The 27,072-nt window shown below is 34.6% G+C and overlaps 1 protein-coding gene across 6 annotated transcripts in view; it reads right to left on the bottom strand.

Moving 5' to 3' along the window:
• The window catches only part of LOC126737822 (neurobeachin), a 529,789-nt gene that overhangs the window by 8,064 nt on the left and 494,653 nt on the right, over positions 1 to 27,072 (bottom strand). For all 6 annotated transcript variants that reach the window (XM_050442884.1, XM_050442885.1, XM_050442880.1 and 3 more), the window contains 3 exons: positions 17,660 to 17,913; positions 13,282 to 13,812; positions 3,789 to 4,059 (listed from right to left, as the gene is read on the bottom strand). In XM_050442884.1, the coding sequence (XP_050298841.1) occupies positions 3,789 to 4,059; positions 13,282 to 13,812; positions 17,660 to 17,913 (1,056 nt within the window). The remainder of the gene's footprint in view (positions 1 to 3,788; positions 4,060 to 13,281; positions 13,813 to 17,659; positions 17,914 to 27,072) is intronic.

Here is a 27,072-nt window from a genome sequence, read left to right as displayed (position 1 = left end):
GCCATCGTTTTTTTGTGCCCATGCAGTTTTGTATACTTAGTGTTGCCATTGCTAAGTGGGACACAGGAAATCCCATGTCATTTTTTATAGGGATTGGCTTTCCTCTTTAACTTAGAAAAAAAAGTATTAAAATTTATTAAAGAGCACTAAAATCTACAGCCTATAAAATAGCACGTCACGCACAGACATTTTTTACTTATTTAAATAGCTTAAATCTCTACCACTTGTTACTTTGATAGTCAAAATACCTTTGACATATATATCAATTCACGCCGATTCTGTGAGCTTTATTAAGCTTTATAGCCAAAAATCTATATAATAAATTATCTTTTTTTATTGCAATGTATTTACAGGAAACAACTAACATTTTTTTATCTTGACTAGTGGACCGTCAAATAAGTTTGTCATTTTATACATGACTACTGTATTGGTAGTAAATACAGTAGTCATTTGGCTTTTTACTTTGAGCAGTACCTGTAAGTACAGCGTGATAAAAAACTCATCATGATTTTTGGACATAACCTCTAAACAGACCAATTAAAAAAAATAAAAGTTATTTTGTTGGTAGAAGATTTTATTATTCTTTAGTTAACTTAAATATTTTTTCTCTCTACAAGGAGAGTCAATATTTTCCTAGGTCCCTTGGCGATGCAACACCCGAACTAAAAATTAATCATCAAACGGTATTTTTATCATTTACCGATTTCAGGAAACGCAACGTTACTTGGTATGGATCTGGAAATCCTGAAAAATAAACACTTGTGTGAGAGACATTTTGCGGACAGCGCTTTTCGGACGGAAAAACGGCGTTATTTAACGTTATTCGTATTTGATTAAGAATGTTATTGCGCCTGTTAAAAATTTGACTCCAATTTATTTCATCACTCTATACCAAATTTGGTACACTTATGTTTAAAGTGGTCCTGAACAATAATCCAGTACCATTTTCAGTGGCGGCTCGTGACAGTTCAGGGAGGTAGGGCCAAACCTTGATCTAATTTGGAAATGGATTTGCTTTTAAAAAACTAATTTTGTTCATTGTTTTTAATATTTAATAAAAATAAAAAACACCAACAAAGCCGAAAACGCCAGCCAAATAAAATAAAAGATCTCTACGGAACCGCGAACGCCCGATGAATAATCAAAACAAACAATATTACGCACATTTTGCTAGAAAAGATTCTAGTGGTTTGGAGCCTGGCCCAAAATTATTTAATTTGCCGTAGCTTTACCACATTACTTTATTAGGTAGAGCCATGGCACTGTGGCTGCCAAAGCCGCCACTGACCATTTTTCAAAAATAAATATTGCTAATACTACTTCTCGATTTTTCGCACTTCAAACTTGAATACTGTAGGCCACGACCTGCTTTCTCTAAATGTCGAACTTGGCTCATAAGTGCCATTTTTGACCATCTATCCAACAAAATAAAGTTTTTGAAAATTGGTCAAGAAACAAAAATTTTAGAGGGGTGGCTAACCCTTTAAATGGGACACACTCTATAGACATAATTTAATATAAGCTAATGAGCAGTAACTTCCTGTATAACCGGAAGTGCCACCAGCATAAAAATATTTAAGTCGTATGCCTCCCCCATCCCTATCAACCCTATCAAATTGCGATATTTTATAATTTCTTGTTTTCGAAAACAATTCTTTTGTAAATGGTTTTCGACTACGTTCATCCAGGGACACGCTGTATTAAAAATGTGCATATTTTATTTTCAATTTTTTTGTCGAGCGCTCACTTTTTTTAACTAGTTTGTGGATTTTTTAGGGAGAAAATTAAGAAAACGATACCCATTAATTGCATTAAAATTTATGTTTTTTTTTAATCTGAGACACCCTGTATTCTCATATTTATGAAAAATCCTACAATTTGAGTTTAAACACTTAACTGTATCAATTATATAGCTGTAAATTAAAATAATTCGTATTTCTATTGTATTAGATTATATATACAGGGTGTACAGGTGTATTAGATTATATAGATTATATGTATGTGATGTACATGTAAGTATTAGAATAATTTTCTTTTTTTTCGTCTAAAAGTGTTAATTATTCGCGAATCCAAGATTTTAGTAATAAATGTTATAAAAATGTGAATATGTACTACCTACATGTATATAAAAATCCAATTTTAGAATACCTAACTTAAGCAGGAAGTATAATATACATATACTTAGTACATATACATATATTATGTAAGTGCATACCTATATTATTAAAATTAAAAGTTTTTAAATTTTTGTTATAAAATATAGGCAATTATGCACCAAAATTCAACCCGGCATTTTGTCCTGTTTAATTAGCTTTAAACCATAACTTTAAGTTTTTTCATAAAAATAATATAGGTACTAGTAATGTTTCTTCGATTTTGTTATTTAAAATGTTTGTGAGAATTATTTTCTATTAAAACATATTCCTCCACTTTGTTCCTAATTAACTTCAAATGTCAACTTTAAAGATTAAGGCCTTATCAATAATAATTCTGCGATGCGGTACAAAGACAAATCAATGCAAAAAATGCCAAAAATTAAGTCTTTATAGATTAGGAATCGTTTTATTTTTCTAGTTACGTGCATTTTTTTTAAATTTTAGCGTTTGAAATAATAATGGAGAAATTTTAATTTTAATGCGAACAAAACCAAAATGATGACTCAACAATTTTTCGCGATTTTTACAAATCTTTTCAATGCAATAATATGGTAGGTGTAATATTTTATGTAGTTTTACAGAGGCAAATAATGCAGGCGACAAAACCTCACTATATATCGTTAGTATAATTATCTTTGGTTACAGTCGTGAGCTACAAAAATCAAGTTATAGTTAAAAAATGTGTACTTGTTCGTTTACTTCCTACAAAAAGGCATGATCAGAACGCTAGATGGAGCTGGTTTTTTACACCTTTGCTGCACCTTTCTTTAGAAAACACCGTATAATGACAGTATATTCGTTATACTTCTATAAACTTTTGATTTTTGCAAAAAAATACAGTCATTACTTTACAAGGAACGCAGACTTTAATATGGGTATGCCTACAAGATCTCAACATTTTGCACCATAATATATTTAATATTGCCTTTAAGAACTTATTTTGTTTTTAAAAAAAATTATATCAGAAAGGTGTCATCTGCAAAAAAGCATAAAATGTAATTTTTATTTACGAGGGGCGGGAAATTTAAATTTATACAGTTGCCAACTAAATTACTACTAGTCACTTCGAATTTTGTTTGGTATGAACTATATAGACGCCGCCATTTTGAAATTTATTGGATCTGACGAAATTTAATTGAATTTTACGTAGGAGTGACAGCTGGAAAATTCAAAATGGCGCATTAAATGACAAAACAGGCTTTGCGACACATTATTTTAAAGGTACTATCATGCGATCTTAAAATGAGACATGTTCGTTCCCAAAATCTTTTAAAGCCAGCAAAATGACGGATAACATGCAAATTGTATAATGACACCGTGCTATTTGGTCACCTTTGCATTTGATTTTTTCCAAATATTTAAAAATTAAATAGTTCTAAAAGCGGCACTAAATTAGTAACTAAATGCCCGACAACTTTCCCCATTTAACCAATTTTCTATCTCTTATAGTTTCCAAGATACCCCTGTATACCCAATTTGGGCCACACTGTATATATCTATCTACTTGAAAGATTTAGAACTAATAAATTCCCAATAAAAACGCGAAAAACCCATGCAGACAAAATCAATCAAATCAATCAATTAATCTTAAAGCTCTACAACTAAGAGTTAGAAAGTGAATTGTTAGCTTACATTCTAACTTACACAAAACGGGATCCATGGACAGCGGCAGATTGGCCGTTTGATCTTTGGGCGTGTCCGCGTAGCTGGGCGACTGAGCCACAGCCGCGTAAGCTGAGTTCCACTTGTTCACCGCGAATTGCTGATGCATCGACACAGTTACCACCGAAGGATTCGGTAGTTGAGGATACGTATTCGCGGAAATATGGACTATGGGACTGTTGGACAGGAACTTCATCGTCATACAAACGTCGTCCGGGATGGCGGAGAACATCATTGGAGACTGAAATGCAATTGGAAAAAATTAAACTGAAGTTGTAGGTGGTCAGTTTTCAGTTCTAGAGTGTTGAAGGTAGTTTTTAACAGGCTGTTTTGATTAGTTTCCAGGCGTTTTACGTTGTTTTCATGTAACGTGTCTGAAGCAACTTTTTAATCCATTATTCTCTAAGAGACCAACATACAAAATTGGCGAGGAACTTGAATAAGTTCCTTTAGATCCTTGACCTTTTTTGGTCAATCTCCGTAAATTTAGTAAGACTCTTTAAGTCCCTAAATCTAAAAATCACGTTTAATACAGTCAATAATTTAAAGAACCAATTGGTCAGTAGAGTGGACAAGGCAGGCATCCTTTCTAAATCGGGAGTTTACTCTTTAAAATGTGACGATTTCAACGCAGTATACATTGGCCAGTCTGGAAGAAAAATCTCTACCCGCATTAAAGAACACGTAGCGCTTTTTGTAAAATTTTAAAATACCAATGTCAGTGATACCAAATAAGCGTTTGCGAATCATTTGCTGGCCTCTACTCATAATTTTTCTCCGGGGGGGGTGGGAGCTGAAATGCTTCATGAATGCCCTAAAGGTAAGAAAGAAGCTTGACCTTCTGGAGAAAATGGAAATTACAAAAGCTAAAAAGAGTCCTGTACTCGTGTGTCTGAATGACGTGTTTACTTTTGAACCTAATTTAATTTAGCTAAGTATCGTTTAAAATTTTTCTTGTAGTCACTTTCTTCAATTTACATTGGCTAACGTGTTTTAGCATTAGGTCTGTATAGCCGATAAGTTTTACACGACTTGTACTTATAACCTCGTTGTACCGGGTTCAATTCTCGTTGAGTCTATGTTGTTGCGTTCCACTTTTTAATTTTTTATTTTTTGCTTTGTACAATTATAACCTTAAAATTATTGTTTATTTATGTACTGTGAAGTGTGTGGACGGCTTCTAAAGGTTTTTTTTATTGTTTTATGTAAGTTTTTAGTTTTGTTTAAGTATTATTTTTATTTTAGGCCTGATGATGCTCTAACTAGAGCGAAACACGTGTAGCCCGTTTAATTACATGTTGTGAGACCGTGACTTTGTGTTTTTCTCTGTTTTTTCGGCAACTTTTTAAGACAATTTCACATTTTTTCACACTGCCAAAGTCAGTTTAGATTTTTTTTCAGGCACACTCTTATCGGATATTTGATGTTATTATATACATTTCTTCCAGGTAGTTGAAGTTTTTTTTTATTCGGTTAATGTAAGTTTTAATTTTTTTCAAGCAACTTAGTTATTTTTTAGACGTCATTTAAATTTTTTGACAATATAAGGCATTATTCCAGGCACTTAAACTAATTTTTATATTCTTCCAGGCAGTTGCACTCGTGCCTGGAAATCATTAAGAAACAACTTAAACATCTTGTCGGACTTGCATTGTCTTATTTATTTAATGTAACACGACGTTTCGGTTGGTAAGTATCTCCAACCTAAACTGTTTACACTTGATAACAGTTGGAGATACTTACCAACCGAAACGTCGTGTTACATTAAATAAATAAGACAATGCAAGTCCGACAAGATGTTTTCACTGTACCATTGTCTACCACCCTCAAAAACAAACAACTTAAATGTCTGGAAAATTACAAAAATAATTTTAAATGCATAAAAAAAATAATAAGACATCGATAGGAGAAGTAGGCACTTTGCACCTTTCTTCCAGGCAGTTTAAGGCACTTTTTTACCCTCCAGGCACTTAAACAAATTTTTCTATTTTTTCGGGTAGCACCCGTGCCTGGAAATCATTTAAAAAAAAAGCTACTTAAGTGCCTGGAAAATTACAAAAATAAATTTAAATGCATAAAAAAATAATAAAACATTGATACGAGAAGTAGGCACTTTGCACCTTTCTTCCAGACAGTTAAAGGCACTTTTTTCCTTCCAGGCACTTAATCTTCTCTGAAAGATATAGTCACTTTTCACTTTTCTTCCAGGCAGTTGAAGGCACCCTTCAACTTTCCAGATACTCAAACTAATTTTTGTATTAATTCGGGTGGTAGACGTCCATGCCTGGATATCATAAAAAGTTGATCTAAGTGCCTGGACGAATTCAAAAATGACTTTAAATGCCTGAAAAATAATAAAACTTCGCTAGAAAGTGTAGCCACTTTTCACTTTTCTTCCAGACAGTTGAAGGGATTTTTTTAAATTTTAGGCACTAAAACAAATTTTTATATTCTTCCAGGCAGTTGCACCCGTGCCTGGAAATCATTAAAAAATTACTTAAGTGCCTGGAAGAATTAAAAAGTGGCTTTAAATGACTGAAAAACATACATCTTCTCTGAAAGATGTAGTCACTTTTCACTTTTCTTCCAGGCAGTTGAAGGCACCCTTCAACTTTCCAGATACTCAAACTAATGTTTGTATTAATTCAGCTGGTAGACGTCCATGCCTGGATATCATAAAAAGTTGATCTAAGTGCCTGGAAGAATTCAAAAATGACTTTAAATGCCTGAAAAATAATAAAACTTCGCTAGAAAGCGTAGTCACTTTTCACTTTTCTTCCAGACAGTTAAAGGTACTTTTTTACCTTCCAGGCACTAAAACAAATTTTTATATTCTTCCAGGCAGTTGCACCCGTGTCTGGAAATCGTTAAAAAAATTACTTAAGTGCCTGAAAGAATTAAAAAGTGGCTTTAAATGACTGAAAAACATACATCTTCTCTGAAAGATGTAGTCACTTTTCACTTTTCTTCCAGGCAGTTAAAGGCACCCTTTAACTTTCCAGATACTCAAACTAATTTTTGTATTCATTCGGGTGGTAGACGTCCATGCCTGGATATCATAAAAAATTGATCTAAGTGCCTGGACGAATTCAAAAATGACTTTAAATGCCTGAAAAATAATAAAACTTCGCTAGAAAGTGTAGCCACTTTTCACTTTTCTTCCAGACAGTTGAAGGGATTTTTTTAAATTTTAGGCACTAAAACACATTTTTATATTCTTCCAGGCAGTTGCACCCGTGCCTGGAAATCATTAAAAAATTACTTAAGTGCCTGGAAGAATTAAAAAGTGGCTTTAAATGACTGAAAAACATACATCTTCTCTGAAAGATGTAGTCACTTTTCACTTTTCTTCCAGGCAGTTGAAGGCACCCTTCAACTTTCCAGATACTCAAACTAATGTTTGTATTAATTCAGCTGGTAGACGTCCATGCCTGGATATCATAAAAAGTTGATCTAAGTGCCTGGAAGAATTCAAAAATGACTTTAAATGCCTGAAAAATAATAAAACTTCGCTAGAAAGCGTAGTCACTTTTCACTTTTCTTCCAGACAGTTAAAGGTACTTTTTTACCTTCCAGGCACTAAAACAAATTTTTATATTCTTCCAGGCAGTTGCACCCGTGTCTGGAAATCGTTAAAAAAATTACTTAAGTGCCTGAAAGAATTAAAAAGTGGCTTTAAATGACTGAAAAACATACATCTTCTCTGAAAGATGTAGTCAATTTTCACTTTTCTTCCAGGCAGTTAAAGGCACCCTTTAACTTTCCAGATACTCAAACTAATTTTTGTATTCATTCGGGTGGTAGACGTCCATGCCTGGATATCATAAAAAGTTGATCTAAGTGCCTGGAAGAATTCAAAAATGACTTTAAAAGCCTGAAAAATAATAAAACTTCGCTAGAAAGCGTAGTCACTTTTCACTTTTCTTCCAGACAGTTGAAGGTACTTTTTTACCTTCCAGGCACTAAAACAAATTTTTATATTCTTCCAGGCAGTTGCACCCGTGTCTGGAAATCATTAAAAAAATTACTTAAGTGTCTGGAAGAATTAAAAAGTGGCTTTAAATGACTGAAAAACATACATCTTCTCTGAAAGATGTAGTCACTTTTCACTTTTCTTCCAGGCAGTTAAAGGCACTCTCTAACTTTCCAGGCACACAAACTAATTTTTATATTCTTCCAGGCAGTTGCATCCGTGTCTGGAAATCGTTAAAAAAATTACTTAAGTGCCTGGAAGAATTAAAAAGTGGCTTTAAATGACTGAAAAACATACATCTTCTCTGAAAGATGTAGTCACTTTTCACTTTTCTTCCAGGCAGTTAAAGGCACCCTTTAACTTTCCAGATACTCAAACTAATTTTTGTATTCATTCGGGTGGTAGACGTCCATGCCTGGATATCATAAAAAGTTGATCTAAGTGCCTGGAAGAATTCAAAAATGACTTTAAATGCCTGAAAAATAATAAAATTTCGCTAGAAAGCGTAGTCACTTTTCACTTTTCTTCCAGACAGTTAAAGGTACTTTTTTACCTTCCAGGCACTAAAACAAATTTTTATATTCTTCCAGGCAGTTGCACCCGTGTCTGGAAATCATTAAAAAAATTACTTAAGTGCCTGGAAAATTAAAAAATGGCTTTAAATGACTGAAAAACATACATCTTCTCTGAAAGATGTAGTCACTTTTCACTTTTCTTCCAGGCAGTTAAAGGCACTCTCCAACTTTCCAGATACTCAAACTAATTTTTGTATTAATTCGGGTGGTAGACGTCCATGCCTGGATATCATAAAAAGTTGATTTAAATGCCTGGAAGAATTCAAAAATGACTTTAAAAGCCTGAAAAATAATAAAACTTCGCTAGAAAGCGTAGTCACTTTTCACTTTTCTTCCAGACAGTTGAAGGGACTTTTTTAAATTTTAGGCACTTAAACTAATTTTTATACTCTTCCAGGCTGTTGCACCCGTGCCTGGAAATCATTAAAAAAAATTACTTAAGTGCCTGGAAGAATTAAAAAGTGGCTTTAAATGACTGAAAAACATACATCTTCTCTGAAAGATGTAGTCACTTTTCACTTTTCTTCCAGGTAGTTGAAGGCACTCTCCAACTTTCCAGATACTCAAACTAATTTTTATATTAATTCGGGTGGTAGACGTCCATGCCTGGATATCATAAAAAGTTGATTTAAATGCCTGGAAGAATTCAAAAATGACTTTAAAAGCCTGAAAAATAATAAAACTTCGCTAGAAAGCGTAGTCACTTTTCACTTTTCTTCCAGACAGTTGAAGGTACTTTTTTACCTTCCAGGCACTAAAACAAATTTTTATATTCTTCCAGGCAGTTGCACCCGTGTCTGGAAATCATTAAAAAAATTACTTAAGTGTCTGGAAGAATTAAAAAGTGGCTTTAAATGACTGAAAAACATACATCTTCTCTGAAAGATGTAGTCACTTTTCACTTTTCTTCCAGGCAGTTAAAGGCACTCTCTAACTTTCCAGGCACACAAACTAATTTTTATATTCTTCCAGGCAGTTGCATCCGTGTCTGGAAATCGTTAAAAAAATTACTTAAGTGCCTGGAAGAATTAAAAAGTGGCTTTAAATGACTGAAAAACATACATCTTCTCTGAAAGATGTAGTCACTTTTCACTTTTCTTCCAGGTAGTTGAAGGCACCCTTCAACTTTCCAGATACTCAAACTAATGTTTGTATTAATTCAGCTGGTAGACGTCCATGCCTGGATATCATAAAAAGTTGATCTAAGTGCCTGGAAGAATTCAAAAATGACTTTAAATGCCTGAAAAATAATAAAACTTCGCTAGAAAGCGTAGTCACTTTTCACTTTTCTTCCAGACAGTTAAAGGTACTTTTTTACCTTCCAGGCACTAAAACAAATTTTTATATTCTTCCAGGCAGTTGCACCCGTGTCTGGAAATCGTTAAAAAAATTACTTAAGTGCCTGAAAGAATTAAAAAGTGGCTTTAAATGACTGAAAAACATACATCTTCTCTGAAAGATGTAGTCACTTTTCACTTTTCTTCCAGGCAGTTAAAGGCACCCTTTAACTTTCCAGATACTCAAACTAATTTTTGTATTCATTCGGGTGGTAGACGTCCATGCCTGGATATCATAAAAAGTTGATCTAAGTGCCTGGAAGAATTCAAAAATGACTTTAAATGCCTGAAAAATAATAAAACTTCGCTAGAAAGCGTAGTCACTTTTCACTTTTCTTCCAGACAGTTAAAGGTACTTTTTTACCTTCCAGGCACTAAAACAAATTTTTATATTCTTCCAGGCAGTTGCACCCGTGTCTGGAAATCATTAAAAAAATTACTTAAGTGCCTGGAAAATTAAAAAATGGCTTTAAATGACTGAAAAACATACATCTTCTCTGAAAGATGTAGTCACTTTTCACTTTTCTTCCAGGCAGTTAAAGGCACTCTCCAACTTTCCAGATACTCAAACTAATTTTTGTATTAATTCGGGTGGTAGACGTCCATGCCTGGATATCATAAAAAGTTGATTTAAATGCCTGGAAGAATTCAAAAATGACTTTAAAAGCCTGAAAAATAATAAAACTTCGCTAGAAAGCGTAGTCACTTTTCACTTTTCTTCCAGACAGTTGAAGGGACTTTTTTAAATTTTAGGCACTTAAACTAATTTTTATACTCTTCCAGGCTGTTGCACCCGTGCCTGGAAATCATTAAAAAAAATTACTTAAGTGCCTGGAAGAATTAAAAAGTGGCTTTAAATGACTGAAAAACATACATCTTCTCTGAAAGATGTAGTCACTTTTCACTTTTCTTCCAGGTAGTTGAAGGCACTCTCCAACTTTCCAGATACTCAAACTAATTTTTATATTAATTCGGGTGGTAGACGTCCATGCCTGGATATCATAAAAAGTTGATTTAAATGCCTGGAAGAATTCAAAAATGACTTTAAAAGCCTGAAAAATAATAAAACTTCGCTAGAAAGCGTAGTCACTTTTCACTTTTCTTCCAGACAGTTGAAGGTACTTTTTTACCTTCCAGGCACTAAAACAAATTTTTATATTCTTCCAGGCAGTTGCACCCGTGTCTGGAAATCATTAAAAAAATTACTTAAGTGTCTGGAAGAATTAAAAAGTGGCTTTAAATGACTGAAAAACATACATCTTCTCTGAAAGATGTAGTCACTTTTCACTTTTCTTCCAGACAGTTAAAGGTACTTTTTTACCTTTTAGGCACTAAAACAAATTTTTATATTCTTCCAGGCAGTTGCACCCGTGTCTGGAAATCATTAAAAAAATTACTTAAGTGCCTGGAAAATTAAAAAATGGCTTTAAATGACTGAAAAACATACATCTTCTCTGAAAGATGTAGTCACTTTTCACTTTTCTTCCAGGCAGTTAAAGGCACTCTCCAACTTTCCAGATACTCAAACTAATTTTTGTATTAATTCGGGTGGTAGACGTCCATGCCTGGATATCATAAAAAGTTGATTTAAATGCCTGGAAGAATTCAAAAATGACTTTAAAAGCCTGAAAAATAATAAAACTTCGCTAGAAAGCGTAGTCACTTTTCACTTTTCTTCCAGACAGTTGAAGGGACTTTTTTAAATTTTAGGCACTTAAACTAATTTTTATACTCTTCCAGGCTGTTGCACCCGTGCCTGGAAATCATTAAAAAAAATTACTTAAGTGCCTGGAAGAATTAAAAAGTGGCTTTAAATGACTGAAAAACATACATCTTCTCTGAAAGATGTAGTCACTTTTCACTTTTCTTCCAGGTAGTTGAAGGCACTCTCCAACTTTCCAGATACTCAAACTAATTTTTATATTAATTCGGGTGGTAGACGTCCATGCCTGGATATCATAAAAAGTTGATTTAAATGCCTGGAAGAATTCAAAAATGACTTTAAAAGCCTGAAAAATAATAAAACTTCGCTAGAAAGCGTAGTCACTTTTCACTTTTCTTCCAGACAGTTGAAGGTACTTTTTTACCTTCCAGGCACTAAAACAAATTTTTATATTCTTCCAGGCAGTTGCACCCGTGTCTGGAAATCATTAAAAAAATTACTTAAGTGTCTGGAAGAATTAAAAAGTGGCTTTAAATGACTGAAAAACATACATCTTCTCTGAAAGATGTAGTCACTTTTCACTTTTCTTCCAGGCAGTTAAAGGCACTCTCTAACTTTCCAGGCACACAAACTAATTTTTATATTCTTCCAGGCAGTTGCATCCGTGTCTGGAAATCGTTAAAAAAATTACTTAAGTGCCTGGAAGAATTAAAAAGTGGCTTTAAATGACTGAAAAGCATACATCTTCTCTGAAAGATGTAGTCACTTTTCACTTTTCTTCCAGGCAGTTGAAGGCACCCTTCAACTTTCCAGATACTCAAACTAATTTTTGTATTCATTCGGGTGGTAGACGTCCATGCCTGGATATCATAAAAAGTTGATCTAAGTGCCTGGAAGAATTTAAAAATGACTTTAAATGCCTGAAAAATAATAAAACTTCGCTAGAAAGCGTAGTCACTTTTCACTTTTCTTCCAGACAGTTAAAGGTACTTTTTTACCTTCCAGGCACTAAAACAAATTTTTATATTCTTCCAGGCAGTTGCACCCGTGCCTGGAAATTATTAAAAAAATTACTTAAATACCTGGAAGAATTAAAAAGTGGCTTTAAATGACTGAAAAACATACATCTTCTTTAAAAGATGTAGTCACTTTTCACTTTTCTTCCAGGCAGTTAAAGGCACCCTTTAACTTTCCAGATACTCAAACTAATTTTTGTATTCATTCGGGTGGCAGACGTCCATGCCTGGATGTCATAAAAAGTTGATTTAAATGCCTGGAAGAATTCAAAAATGACTTTAAAGCCTGAAAAAAAAAATTAATCATCTCTGGAAGGTCATCCTATCATAGCATCATAAAGCATCTTTTCGGGCACTTAAATTCGCTTTTGTACTCTTCCAGGCAGTGGAACCCGTGCCTGGAAATCACTAAGAAACTACTTAAGTACCTGGAAAAATTCAAAAGTCGCTTTAAATGCCTGAAAAACGTAGTCACTGTTCACTTTTTCCCTCAAGCAGTTTAAGGCCATTTGCAACCTTCCAGGCACTTAAACTAATTTTTATATTTATTCAGGCAGTTGCACTCGTGCCTGGAAATCACTAAGAAATTACTTGAATTCCTGGAAAAAAATCAAAAATTACTTTAAATGCCTGGAAAAAATAAATCATCGATGGGAGTAGTCACTTTGCACTTTTCTTCTAGAGTCTAGATAGTTGAAGGCACTTTTTTACTTATTAGGCACTTACGCTAATTTTTACATTCTTCCTGGCAGTTGAACCTGTGCCTGAAAACCATTAACAAACTATACTCAAACGCCTGGAAGAATTCAAAAATTACTTCAAATGCCTCAAAGGCATAAATCATCTCTAGCAACAAATTGGAGCAAAAAACTATCCAGAACTTCTCCACCAACGCTTACCAAATGCATTGCGGAACTCCTGGGTGGATGTGGTTCCATCAACAGCTGCGACGGGGTTTGTCCGAAGTTCCTTATCTGATTCTCCACCGCCTCCCGCATCACTTTATCCTGGATCGAATCCAGATCGACGCTACCCTCGTACGTTAAGTAATAGAAGCAGTTGGTGGCCCTGACCGCTTCCGGTCCTTTTTGTTTGTATCCAAAAATCAAATCGATCCACTGGTGTAATTGACAAGACACGAATTCCGACTCCAGAGCCATCCGATTGATCCGTACGAACTCCTCGGGGGTGTTTGCCCACGGGGGAAGTTCCACGTCCGCTATCGGTCTTCCGTCCTCGTTTGTTCCCAAGCGATAGCGGTTGGAATTGATGAACATTTCTGGGAGGAAGTAGAACTCTGGAATGAGCTCTTTGACGTCCGAGGTGTCTCGTTGGCAGTTCTTCCAGGATAAGGCGATCGAGGAGAAGAGACGGTTCGGGTAGTCGAATTTGCCGCCTTGTAGGGCCAGGAACATTGTGGTGAAGGGTTCCTAGAGGGAGGAAAAAAGAAGGTGAGAAAAGTTCAATTTTTAGGCAGTTCAGACCATTATGAAGAAATGAAGTTTTGAGCCATAAAGACTTATCTCAGACCCAAGAAGTAAGGAGTAATAGAATGCGGTCTCTTATCTGTAAATAATCCAACTGAAACAAGTCCAATATACGTTAGGTATTATATCGTTGAAATAAAAATTAACATTAGATATTAAAACTAAAGCAGATAGGTCATCCCAAGCAACACATGATAAGTCAAATAAACGTTAATTTTTGGTTTACATCAGGTGTACATTTTTGGTTAAACTTCAATGATATGTATGGGATCAAATATCCTCATAATATATGGTGAGTAAATATGTTCAACAAGAAGGTTTATTACACGTATTTCATATTATTGCATAAAAGTTATACGTTTAGGTATGGTACATTGTATACTATTTAAAGACGTTTATAAAATGCGTTTAATGTAGATATTTTTTTTAATTTGTAGACGTGTTTGATGCATTAAAAGGCATTTTTCGACGTACAAAAAAAACAATATTTACCAGTGGCATCCATAAGGGATGGATCGTAAATATTATTTAATAAGTTGCATTTTTCTAAAAAAAATTTTATATTATTAATCCTTGATTAATTTTGAGTAAATTTATATTCTTGAGGTTTGTTTATTTGTAAATCGTCCCCTCAATGCCAAAACCACGAATGTGCAAATTTTCAATTTTTCACTTATATTATCCTTAAACAACGAATGTTGTGAAAGAAAATAAATAAAAAAATTATAAATCAATATAAATTTAATTTGCAGCTCGAACAACGACCAATCCTAATGTATACATCAAAACTCTAAAACAAGGGTGTATTTTTAGTGCACATTTTAATATTAGATGGGGATACAAATTTGCACATTCGCGGTTTTAGCATTGGAGGGACGATACCTTGTTTGGTATAATTATTGTGCTTCATACACGTTAATGCGTTTCCTAATTTTTTCTAGATTTCTCTGTGTATGATATTCTATTATATTACAATAAGTGTATGAAAAGTATGTGTTATTCTGCACAGTGGAATACAGGGTGTTTCACAACTTATCCGAAAAATGTGCTGTTACGAAACAAGTTGATTTCTCAAAAAAAAATGTAATAAAAGTCCTACAGAAATAAAGTTATAAACCATGGGTTCAATAATAAATTGAAAAATAAATATCTGTATTTTGCGTTTATCGTCGTGATATTAGAATACGCATTAATAATTTATCGTAGCAAATGTTGTACCAAACAACTGACGAAAACAAAATTGTGGAAGAAAATCCAGGAATAAACACAAGGAGGTTAGGTCCCGACAGGTCCCAGAAGTGTCACATGCAACAGCGTGGCGCATATTACAAGAGGTCCAACTGTACCCTTATCACGTCCAGAGAGTCCAGGCGTTGCTACCTACAGTCTATCCCCTAAGAGTAACATTTTGTGAGTGGTTTTTGCAAGAAAATACTCGAAATGTGCGTTTTACAGCTGATATTTTGGCCATCGATTAAGCTATTTTTACTCGTAATGGTATAACCAATCTTCATAATTCACATATTTGGTCGTTTGAGAATCCTCACGCAGTGGTCCAGACAAACTTTCAACATCGTTTTTCTTTAAACGTGTGGGCCGGTATTGTCGATGAACATCTAATTGGACCGTTCATATTGCCAGATCGGATGGATGGTCACCAGTATTCGGAATGATTTGCCGGTCCTTCTTGAAAATGTGCCATTGGCGGTTATACGCTGGACCGGAAGAGGTGGACCAATTGCATGACCTCCACGGTCTCCCGACCTAAATCCTCTGGACGTCTTTTTATGGGGACACTTGAAAAACGAGGTATACCATACTTCAGTTCAGAATATTGAACAATTGCGTGACCGAATCACAGTGGTTGCCGATAATTTGAGACTTCAGGAACAGCAGGAAGGAGGTGTATTTCAATTAGTGCGCCAAAATTGGATTAAACGTTCCCAAGCTTGCATTAGAGTGAATGGAAACAATTTTGAACAGCTTTTATTAAGTAAGTGAACTGTTAAACTGTATTATTTTATTATCTCGATATCTGTAGGGCTTTTATTAAATTTTTTTTTGAGAAATCAACTTGTTTCGTAACAGCGCATATGTGGTTAAAATTTTTCGGATAAGTTGTAAAACACCCTGTATATATCGGGGTCATTTTATTACATATTTAAAGTGTCGTGATCGAATGTAAAGACTAACAGTATCTCTTGTAAATTTTTTAAATGCCGAATGTTCTCCCTTGTATAGACAGAATCGTATATGATATACGTATATTCTACAGTTTAAGAAATATACCTTTAGCTGATAAATATACCAATAGATTTTCATAGTGATTTCTTTTAAGAAATAAAATATGGTTTTTTGAAGTTTAACTCGAAAACTTTAAAGTTGTGTGAGAAAAATGTAGATACAAAAACTATAGATCTTTTTATCACTTATAAATTTCTTAGAAAGCATTTTTATCTCAGACAATTATTTTTTTGCAAAAAAATCGTTTTTTATTAACCCAACCCTTATCCCCCCCCACCCACCCCACACAACTTACCAGTAAGAAATTGTTGTCAAAAATAATTGTTTTTCAAAATAATACTCATGAATAATAGCTGGTTTCGTCGTTAATATCCAATCTAATAACACAGTTTATTTATTTAAATTTTATATAATTATATATCTGTATATTAATAAATATTTAATACAGAAACAATGCTACTAGATTAGATAGAATGACCAAAAACAGTGATTTTTCAAAATAATTTTTTACTGGGAAAATGTTTGGGGTGGGTGGGGGGGTAAGGGTTATGTTGATAAAAAAACAATGTTTTTGCAGTAAATATTTAATTAAATAAATATTTTTTTTTTATTTAATTAGTTTTTATATAAATATTTAGTATACGATAAACAATAATTTTTCAGAAGAATTCATCGAATATTTGAAGTGTAATAATCGAATTTGAAAACCAGATATGTAAATCCTGTGTCAATTTTTTTAAATGCCGAACTTTTCCCTATTTTGTAAACAGAATCGTATTTGATACACGTATATTCCACAATTTAATAAATATACCTTGACCATATACGGTTGATAAATACACCAAAATTTACTAAAAAATCGTTGAATAAACCTATATTTAACGACAATGATATAATATGATGTGTTGCTTGGGTTATCCGAGTTTTTTAAGTTGTCCGTTATATTTTCTAATTTATTTATTGGGGTTTATAATTTCAAATTAGTTAGAGAAAAATATTCCTAAATTTATTTCAAGATAATTTAAGTGATGGAGACGTGAAATGTAGTAGAAACTATAAAAGTAAATTTTAATCTCTTAAGTGATTGCACTGAAATATTACCTCTGATTAACTGTAGAATCTCCCTTTATTTCACCATCTAACACTAATAACATCCTAAGAATATTTTTGTCACATTTCTAACTAATACATGTCTAAAGCATATTTTCTTATATACATTCAAGAACTGTAGTAGATGATTCATTTTTTTTTAAATTTTATAGTTTAAAAGTAGGTATTGGTTCTATAAATGTGTAATTTTTTAGCTTTTAGGATGCTTGCACATAAGATTTTGTCTTACGTAATATAGCACATTTCGTTTCTTTTTTTCTATTATTATATATTTAGAAAAAAATTATACAAGTTTTTAACAGCAAAGGGCAATTAGCCAATTTATACTAAAAAATCAGCTTTAGTTTTTAGTACAAACTTAACAAGAATTTAGTGTAGTTTTGACTGGGATAGGACTATTCACTATTCTATAACATGCACAAAAGTCTCTACTTACCAATCGAATGAGCCAATTATAGACAAACGCCGAGGTCGAATAGTGAGTACCGTAATGGAACGGTGGTATGCTCTCGTGCTCCCACGACGAATACCTGTCTTCGAAATAGTTCCTTCTGCTAGGATTTAATGCCCCGATCGGTTTGGAGAGGTCCCTATAGTTGTTCGGTTGACTTAAGTCCAGTTCTTTGGAGTCGAAGTTGGTCAGCACCCATGGGAAAACCGGATATTGGTTCAGGTCATTGTAAGTCCTTCCTGTAAAATATAGAATACGTTACGATCTATTTGCTAAAAATGTTAAAATGAGTTTGACTTGTTGTTGGATAATGTTAGTCTTATGCAAGTAATCCAACGCGAATTTCACGAACCTCAAGTTCTATTATAGACTTAATGTTAATTTCTAGGGATATCAATGTTATAAATAGTGGTATATTGGTACCCAGATCCAAAAGTCTCTGATCGTGAATTCGTATTTTCTGATTTATCAATATTGAATTATAAAAATCAAATTAAGTTTATTAAATGCAGAGGTATTAAAAGTATCAATATTATCCAGTTTCAGTATGATTTACAGTCTATACAATATATATCAAAATATATCAAATTTTTTCACCAAAAATTGATTTTTTTCGAAATCAAACTAAGTATACCAGCGTCTTGTTTCGGTCACCTAGATTACGAAAACACCGGGTTATAACAGGATCCGAGCAGAACTAAGGGAATGAGAGCATTTTTAAAATCCTGAAAAAGTCGTTTTCCACGTCCGTTTTTGAGGCCAAAAATGGGCATCAAAAATGCCATATCTCAGCTATTATAAGGGCTACGATCTTTCGGATGGTCTCGTTGGATTCAGAACGACGAAACTAAGACAAAACTGTTGGAATTTTCCCGATAGCTCCAACAGAAGCCAAGATATCGACCTTCAAAGTTTGGAACTTTTCATTTTTCGGGTATACCCCCCGTATCGAATTTTTTCACCAAAAATTAATTTTTTTCGAAATCAAACTAAGTATACCAGCGTCTTATTTGGGTCACCTAGATTACGAAAACATCGGGTTATAACAGGATCCGAGCAGAACTAAGGGAATGAGAGCACTTTGAAAATCCTGAAAAAGTCGTTTTCCACGTCCGTTTTTGAGGCCAAAAATGGGCATCAAAAATACCATATCTCAGCTATTAAAAGAGCCACGACCTTGCGGATGGTCTCGTTGGATTCAGAACGACGAAACTAAGACAAAACCGTTGGAATTTTCCCGAAAGCTCCAATAGAAGCCGAGATATCGACTTTCAAAGTTTGGAACTTTTCATTTTTCGGGTATACCCCCCCGTATCGAATTTTTTCACCAAAAATTGATTTTTTTCGAAATCAAACTAAGTATACCAGCGTCTTATTTGGGTCACCTAGATTACGAAAACACCGGATTATAACAGAATCCGAGCAGAACTAAGGGAATGAGAGCACTTTGAAAATCCTGAAAAGGTCGGTAGGCGCTTTTGTAAGTTAACGGTTAAAACTTTAAATGTTGGGTTATTTCTTGAGATTTCGATATCCTTATGTTTAAGCGCATATCGGGTAGTTGATTCTTTTTGATGATTATCAAACTGTATTTTCAAAATATCTGCTTTTTCTAAGTCTGATGTTGTGGACTTGATTTTTGCAACGAATTGGTCGCACGTATCGCACGTATCTACTTCTGGTGCCCTAAATGACAAATTAAAATCTTTATTGAAAATATCATAGTAGACCCATTTCTTTGCAACTAGTCCCTTTTCTAGATCTTATCCTCACACCATTCCAAATAGTTTTTATACAATTTTTCTATGTTCAGGTCAGGGCCTAAATATAACCTAACCTAACACCAAGTGGACTTGGCGTTGTATACCCCGAAGTAAAATATGCGCTTTTGGATATTAAGTTTGAGGCATACAACATTATTTCTTTTGGTGTTCGTATAAAAAAGTCACATGGTGTGTTTCTATGGAATTGGGTTAATATAAAAAATAAACGATAGTGTCTTATGCCTCCAAATAAACATAAATAAAAAATGCCATAAAACTATGTGCTTAACTCAATTTTCACATAGTGTTGTATACCTCCGGCCTACGGAAATTTAAATCATCAAATTCATAATTTAATGGGAGGCCATGGCTATTTATAACAAGAAACAAAAAAATGACAAATAAATTGTTTTTTATTAAATTAACAGGTTTCTTTAAATTAATTGGTAACATTGATTATGTCTTACTATTATGTAAAATTGGTGGATACCGTTACTAAATAAATAAATAATTTTATGAGGGTATATACAAGATCAAGTGTATAAAAGACCATGCAATATTCTCATAAAACTATTCATTTAGCATTTCAAAATCTCAGAAGGAGACAAATTATTATTTTGAATGCTATTCAAAGGGTCACAAAAATGTGCCAATTTTGTATCAGAGAAGATGGTGGTCGTTTTGAACATCTCTTGTAAAAATGTTGTTTTGTTATAGTGTTTATTAAATTTATATATTTGCTTTTTATCTTCCTTTAATACAAAAAAAATAAGAATGATGCAATTCCCCATTCGTCGTTATTAATTTGTAACTTTTTATTTGTCTTTTATTGTTATTCATGGCCTACTATTAAATTATGCATTTAATTTAGAAAATTCTTAGTTATTTGCCATAGTGTTATATATTTTTGAAATAGTAAAAAAAACAAGTTTATGAACTATAAATATACGACGAATCGACGCGATCAATATTTCGAAAACTAATTATTCAAAAATTTTGAAAATTTGGCAACGGGGCACAGTCGATGGGGGCCACACAACTAAAATATTTTGACAGTTGTGACGTTTCCGGTTATACAGGAAGTAGGTGTCAACTTCGTTATTTTAAACGGAATAACCTGTATATTTTTACATTTTTGACTTCCACATGAAATTCTAGGTATATTTTAAGAATAATGTCCTATACCTAAGTGTAACCGTTTTTGACATATTTTTAATTTCATGTGAAAACCTATGTTTATAAGCCCTAACATAATTACCTATTACTCCCTTTTAGTAGCCTTTATTTATCTGGAAATATATATGAAATTTCTGGAAATGACTTAAAATACCGCATATTTTGTACATGTTTTTTAAAGTAAAGATGTTTAATAACCTCGTAAAAAAGTGATTATTTGTTTTTATATATTTGTCTATATTAAATAGGTGATCCATTCTGTTAGCCATTTTGAAGCAGTTTCTTGACTGATTCTTAATCAATTTGTTGGTTACGTTTGCCCGTATAGGATGCAGAGCTTTTAGTAATTTTTTTAGCAAAAAGTTAGTAATTATTAACTTATTTTTCGACCTTAATTTTAAATTCATTGCCTGTCCTCACTAATATAGAGAAACCATGATAAATCAAACATTTTCAACAACATCAAAGAATCCCGTGCGCCCGTATAACCCCCCGCGGGAGGAAATGAAGACGTCAAAACAGAAAAACCGCACGACAACGCGTCCTTTTTAATTAGACGATACGTCCCGAAAAACCTTAAAGTAAACGCGAGATTAAAAGGCGCACGGAAATATCCCGGTCCCGTCCAATTACGGGGAAATTTACAGGAGGAGCAAAAAAAAATCGAGAGAACCCATTTCTCGGTAAGAAGGAAATAATTTCGGGCGCGTGTCGACGGGGCATAAATTCCCCATGCGAAATTAGCGCCTGTCACACCGAGTCTCTGCCTTTTAAATTAAAAACATATACGTCACGTTGTACGTATGTAAATTTGATATTTATACAACGACCCGAGCCGCAAATGCCGACGAGAATGTCGCGATTATGCTTTTTTTTCCTCTCTATTTTCGTATTATTAATAGACGTTTAAGGTACATACATTTGTAGGCTATTGGAATGTATCTCAGTTCGTTTAGAAAAGGATCAAAAATTATCTCAAATAATCCATAGGTTTGCCTCTAACTTAAAAAATACCACCCCTTAAAGATTAACTGGACATATAATAACACTAATATTAATAATAATAATAATTATTATTATTATTATGCTTTTTAAGAAAATTATAGATGGATAAAAATATATATAGTTGACACAACCTTTAAGTTCGATTAAAACTTTATTTTACGGCATTAGGTTAAATCATTTCTTGCCATTAACTTTTCAAAGTTATCCTATACTTTTTCACTCGTAACTTATTATATTACGTATTTACAAGGTGTTTTCGAACAAAATACACATTTTTTAAAGTATACATTTTTAAATTCCAGCTGATGCAATTATTATAATTTCAGTTTCAAAACTTTATTTATTTATTTTCCTTGGATTTATAATTTTAAAATATTATCAGAATATTTATCGTGAATCTTTTGTAAGTAATGTTCTTTAAATATTACATTCACTTACTCTTAAAAAGAGTGGCGGGAGATACTTTTGTCAAATATGATTGATGAATAAATGCGAAGAGTGTCTATATATTCTCAAAAACCGAATTCCAAAAACAATCAATCTGTCTCCTCACTCAACCAATAGAAAAAAAAAAGGAGGAAACGTTTACATCGTTAGTCGTACACACGTAAATTCCCGTCCCCCCGACATAACTCAAACTAATTACTCAATTAATTATAATCTAATGCTTTTAGAATTTAATTACTCGCGCCCGCGTCTGCTGAACGCGTTCGTATATATATATATATAATTTTCGTAGTACATCTTTGATATACGAAGGTGTAGCTTTAATGGAGTCTCTGAAGGATCTTTTTTTAGAGGTTGTCGTCGATTGCCTCAATTTGTCTTAACGATTAATGAACAAGAGTGTTTTACGTTTTTAGTAATTATTTTAATGGACTAAAAAAGGTTTTTTGTTGGGTCAATAAATATTTAAAAAATGTTATTAGATTGGATAATATGAACAAAAAAACAATTGATTTTTTGGTCACCTAGATTACGAAAACACCGGGTTATAACAGGATCCGAGCAGAACTAAGGGAATGAGAGCACTTTTAAAATCCTGAAAAAGTCGTTTTCCACGTCCGTTTTTGAGGCCAAAAATGGGCATCAAAAATGCCATATCTCAGCTACTAGAAGAGCTAGGACCTTGCGGATGGTCTCGTTGGATTTAGAACGACGAAACTAAGACAAAACCGTTGGAATTTTCCCGATAGCTCCAACAGAAGCCGAGATATCGACCTTCAAAGTTTGGAATTTTTCATTTTTCGGGTATCGAATTTTTTCACCAAAAATTGATTTTTTTCGAAATCAAACTAAGTATACCAGCGTCTTATTTGGGTCCCCTAGATTACGAAAACACCGGGTTATAACAGGATCCGAGCAGAACTAAGGGAATGAGACCACTTTTAAAATCCTGAAAAAGTCGTTTTCGACGTCCGTTTTTGAGGCCAAAAATGGGCATCAAAAATGCCATATCTCAGCTACTAGAAGAGCTACGACCTTGCGGATGGTCTCGTTGGATTTAGAACGACGAAACTAAGACAAAACCGTTGGAATTTTCCCGATAGCTCCAGCAGAAGCCAAGATATCGACCTTTAAAGTTTGGAATTTTTCATTTTTCGGGTATACCCCCCCGTATCGAATTTTTTCACCAAAAATTGATTTTTTTCGAAATCAAACTAAGTATACCAGCGTCTTATTTGGGTCCCCTAGATTACGAAAACACCGGGTTATAACAGGATCCGAGCAGAACTAAGGGAATGAGAGCACTTTTAAAATCCTGAAAAAGTCGTTTTCCACGTCCGTTTTTGAGGCCAAAAATGGGCATCAAAAATGCCATATCTCAGCTATTAGAAGAGCTACGACCTTGCGGATGGTCTCGTTGGATTTAGAACGACGAAACTAAGACAAAACCGTTGGAATTTTCCCGATAGCTCCAACAGAAGCCGAGATATCGACCTTCAAAGTTTGGAATTTTTCATTTTTCGGGTATACCCCCCCGTATCGAATTTTTTCACCAAAAATTGATTTTTTTCGAAATCAAACTAAGTATACCAGCGTCTTATTTGGGTCCCCTAGATTACGAAAACACCGGGTTTTAACAGGATCCGAGCAGAACTAAGGGAATGAGAGCACTTTGAAAATCCTGAAAAAGACGTTTTCCACGTCTGTTTTTGAGGCCAAAAATGGGCATCAAAAATGCCATATCTCAGCTATTAGAAGAGCTACGACCTTGCGGATGGTCTCGTTGGATTTAGAACGACGAAACTAAGACAAAACCGTTGGAATTTTCCCGATAGCTCCAACAGAAGCCGAGATATCGACCTTCAAAGTTTGGAATTTTTCATTTTTCGGGTATACCCCCCCGTATCGAATTTTTTCACCAAAAATTGATTTTTGTCGAAATCAAACTAAGTATACCAGCGTCTTATTTGGGTCCCCTAGATTACGAAAACACCGGGTTATAACAGGATCCGAGCAGAACTAAGGGAATGAGACCACTTTTAAAATCCTGAAAAAGTCGTTTTCGACGTCCGTTTTTGAGGCCAAAAATGGGCATCAAAAATGCCATATCTCAGCTACTAGCAGAGCTACGACCTTGCGGATGGTCTCGTTGGATTTAGAACGACGAAACTAAGACAAAACCGTTGGAATTTTCCCGATAGCTCCAACAGAAGCCGAGATATCGACCTTCAAAGTTTGGAATTTTTCATTTTTCGGGTATACCCCCCCGTATCGAATTTTTTCACCAAAAATTGATTTTTTTCGAAATCAAACTAAGTATACCAGCGTCTTATTTGGGTCCCCTAGATTACGAAAACACCGGGTTTTAACAGGATCCGAGCAGAACTAAGGGAATGAGAGCACTTTGAAAATCCTGAAAAAGACGTTTTCCACGTCTGTTTTTGAGGCCAAAAATGGGCATCAAAAATGCCATATCTCAGCTATTAGAAGAGCTACGACCTTGCGGATGGTCTCGTTGGATTTAGAACGACGAAACTAAGACAAAACCGTTGGAATTTTCCCGATAGCTCCAACAGAAGCCGAGATATCGACCTTCAAAGTTTGGAATTTTTCATTTTTCGGGTATACCCCCCCGTATCGAATTTTTTCACCAAAAATTGATTTTTGTCGAAATCAAACTAAGTATACCAGCGTCTTATTTGGGTCCCCTAGATTACGAAAACACCGGGTTATAACAGGATCCGAGCAGAACTAAGGGAATGAGACCACTTTTAAAATCCTGAAAAAGTCGTTTTCGACGTCCGTTTTTGAGGCCAAAAATGGGCATCAAAAATGCCATATCTCAGCTACTAGCAGAGCTACGACCTTGCGGATGGTCTCGTTGGATTTAGAACGACGAAACTAAGACAAAACCGTTGGAATTTTCCCGATAGCTCCAACAGAAGCCGAGATATCGACCTTCAAAGTTTGGAATTTTTCATTTTTCGGGTATACCCCCCCGTATCGAATTTTTTCACCAAAAATTGATTTTTTTCGAAATCAAACTAAGTATACCAGCGTCTTATTTGGGTCCCCTAGATTACGAAAACACCGGGTTATAACAGGATCCGAGCAGAACTAAGGGAATGAGACCACTTTTAAAATCCTGAAAAAGTCGTTTTCGACGTCCGTTTTTGAGGCCAAAAATGGGCATCAAAAATGCCATATCTCAGCTACTAGCAGAGCTACGACCTTGCGGATGGTCTCGTTGGATTTAGAACGACGAAACTAAGACAAAACCGTTGGAATTTTCCCGATAGCTCCAACAGAAGCCGAGATATCGACCTTCAAAGTTTGGAATTTTTCATTTTTCGGGTATACCCCCCCGTATCGAATTTTTTCACCAAAAATTGATTTTTTTCGAAATCAAACTAAGTATACCAGCGTCTTATTTGGGTCCCCTAGATTACGAAAACACCGGGTTTTAACAGGATCCGAGCAGAACTAAGGGAATGAGAGCACTTTGAAAATCCTGAAAAAGACGTTTTCCACGTCTGTTTTTGAGGCCAAAAATGGGCATCAAAAATGCCATATCTCAGCTATTAGAAGAGCTACGACCTTGCGGATGGTCTCGTTGGATTTAGAACGACGAAACTAAGACAAAACCGTTGGAATTTTCCCGATAGCTCCAACAGAAGCCGAGATATCGACCTTCAAAGTTTGGAATTTTTCATTTTTCGGGTATACCCCCCCGTATCGAATTTTTTCACCAAAAATTGATTTTTTTCGAAATCAAACTAAGTATACCAGCGTCTTATTTGGGTCCCCTAGATTACGAAAACACCGGGTTATAACAGGATCCGAGCAGAACTAAGGGAATGAGAGCACTTTTAAAATCCTGAAAAAGTCGTTTTCCACGTCCGTTTTTGAGGCCAAAAATGGGCATTAAAAATGCCATATCTCAGCTACTAGAAGAGCTACGACCTTGCGGATGGTCTCGATGGATTTAGAACGACGAAACTAAGACAAAACCGTTGGAATTTTCCCGATAGCTCCAGCAGAAGCCGAGATATCGACCTTCAAAGTTTGGAATTTTTCATTTTTCGGGTATACCCCCCCGTATCGAATTTTTTCACCAAAAATTGATTTTTTTCGAAATCAAACTAAGTATACCAGCGTCTTATTTGGGTCCCCTAGATTACGAAAACACCGGGTTATAACAGGATCCGAGCAGAACTAAGGGAATGAGAGCACTTTTAAAATCCTGAAAAAGTCGTTTTCGACGTCCGTTTTTGAGGCCAAAAATGGGCATCAAAAATGCCATATCTCAGCTACTAGAAGAGCTACGACCTTGCGGATGGTCTCGTTGGATTTAGAACGACGAAACTAAGACAAAACCGTTGGAATTTTCCCGATAGCTCCAACAGAAGCCGAGATATCGACCTTCAAAGTTTGGAATTTTTCATTTTTCGGGTATACCCCCCCGTATCGAATTTTTTCACCAAAAATTGATTTTTTTCGAAATCAAACTAAGTATACCAGCGTCTTATTTGGGTCCCCTAGATTACGAAAACACCGGGTTATAACAGGATCCGAGCAGAACTAAGGGAATGAGAGCACTTTTAAAATCCTGAAAAAGTCGTTTTCGACGTCCGTTTTTGAGGCCAAAAATGGGCATCAAAAATGCCATATCTCAGCTACTAGAAGAGCTACGACCTTGCGGATGGTCTCGTTGGATTTAGAACGACGAAACTAAGACAAAACCGTTGGAATTTTCCCGATAGCTCCAACAGAAGCCGAGATATCGACCTTCAAAGTTTGGAATTTTTCATTTTTCGGGTATACCCCCCCGTATCGAATTTTTTCACCAAAAATTGATTTTTTTCGAAATCAAACTAAGTATACCAGCGTCTTATTTGGGTCCCCTAGATTACGAAAACACCGGGTTATAACAGGATCCGAGCAGAACTAAGGGAATGAGAGCACTTTTAAAATCCTGAAAAAGTCGTTTTCGACGTCCGTTTTTGA

The sequence above is a fragment of the Anthonomus grandis genome, chromosome 6 (assembly GCF_022605725.1).
Source record: "Anthonomus grandis grandis chromosome 6, icAntGran1.3, whole genome shotgun sequence".
Lineage (NCBI taxonomy): Eukaryota > Metazoa > Arthropoda > Insecta > Coleoptera > Curculionidae > Anthonomus > Anthonomus grandis.
Note: the sequence above shows the minus strand (reverse complement) of the source record. Positions and strands in the feature narration are given on the sequence as shown.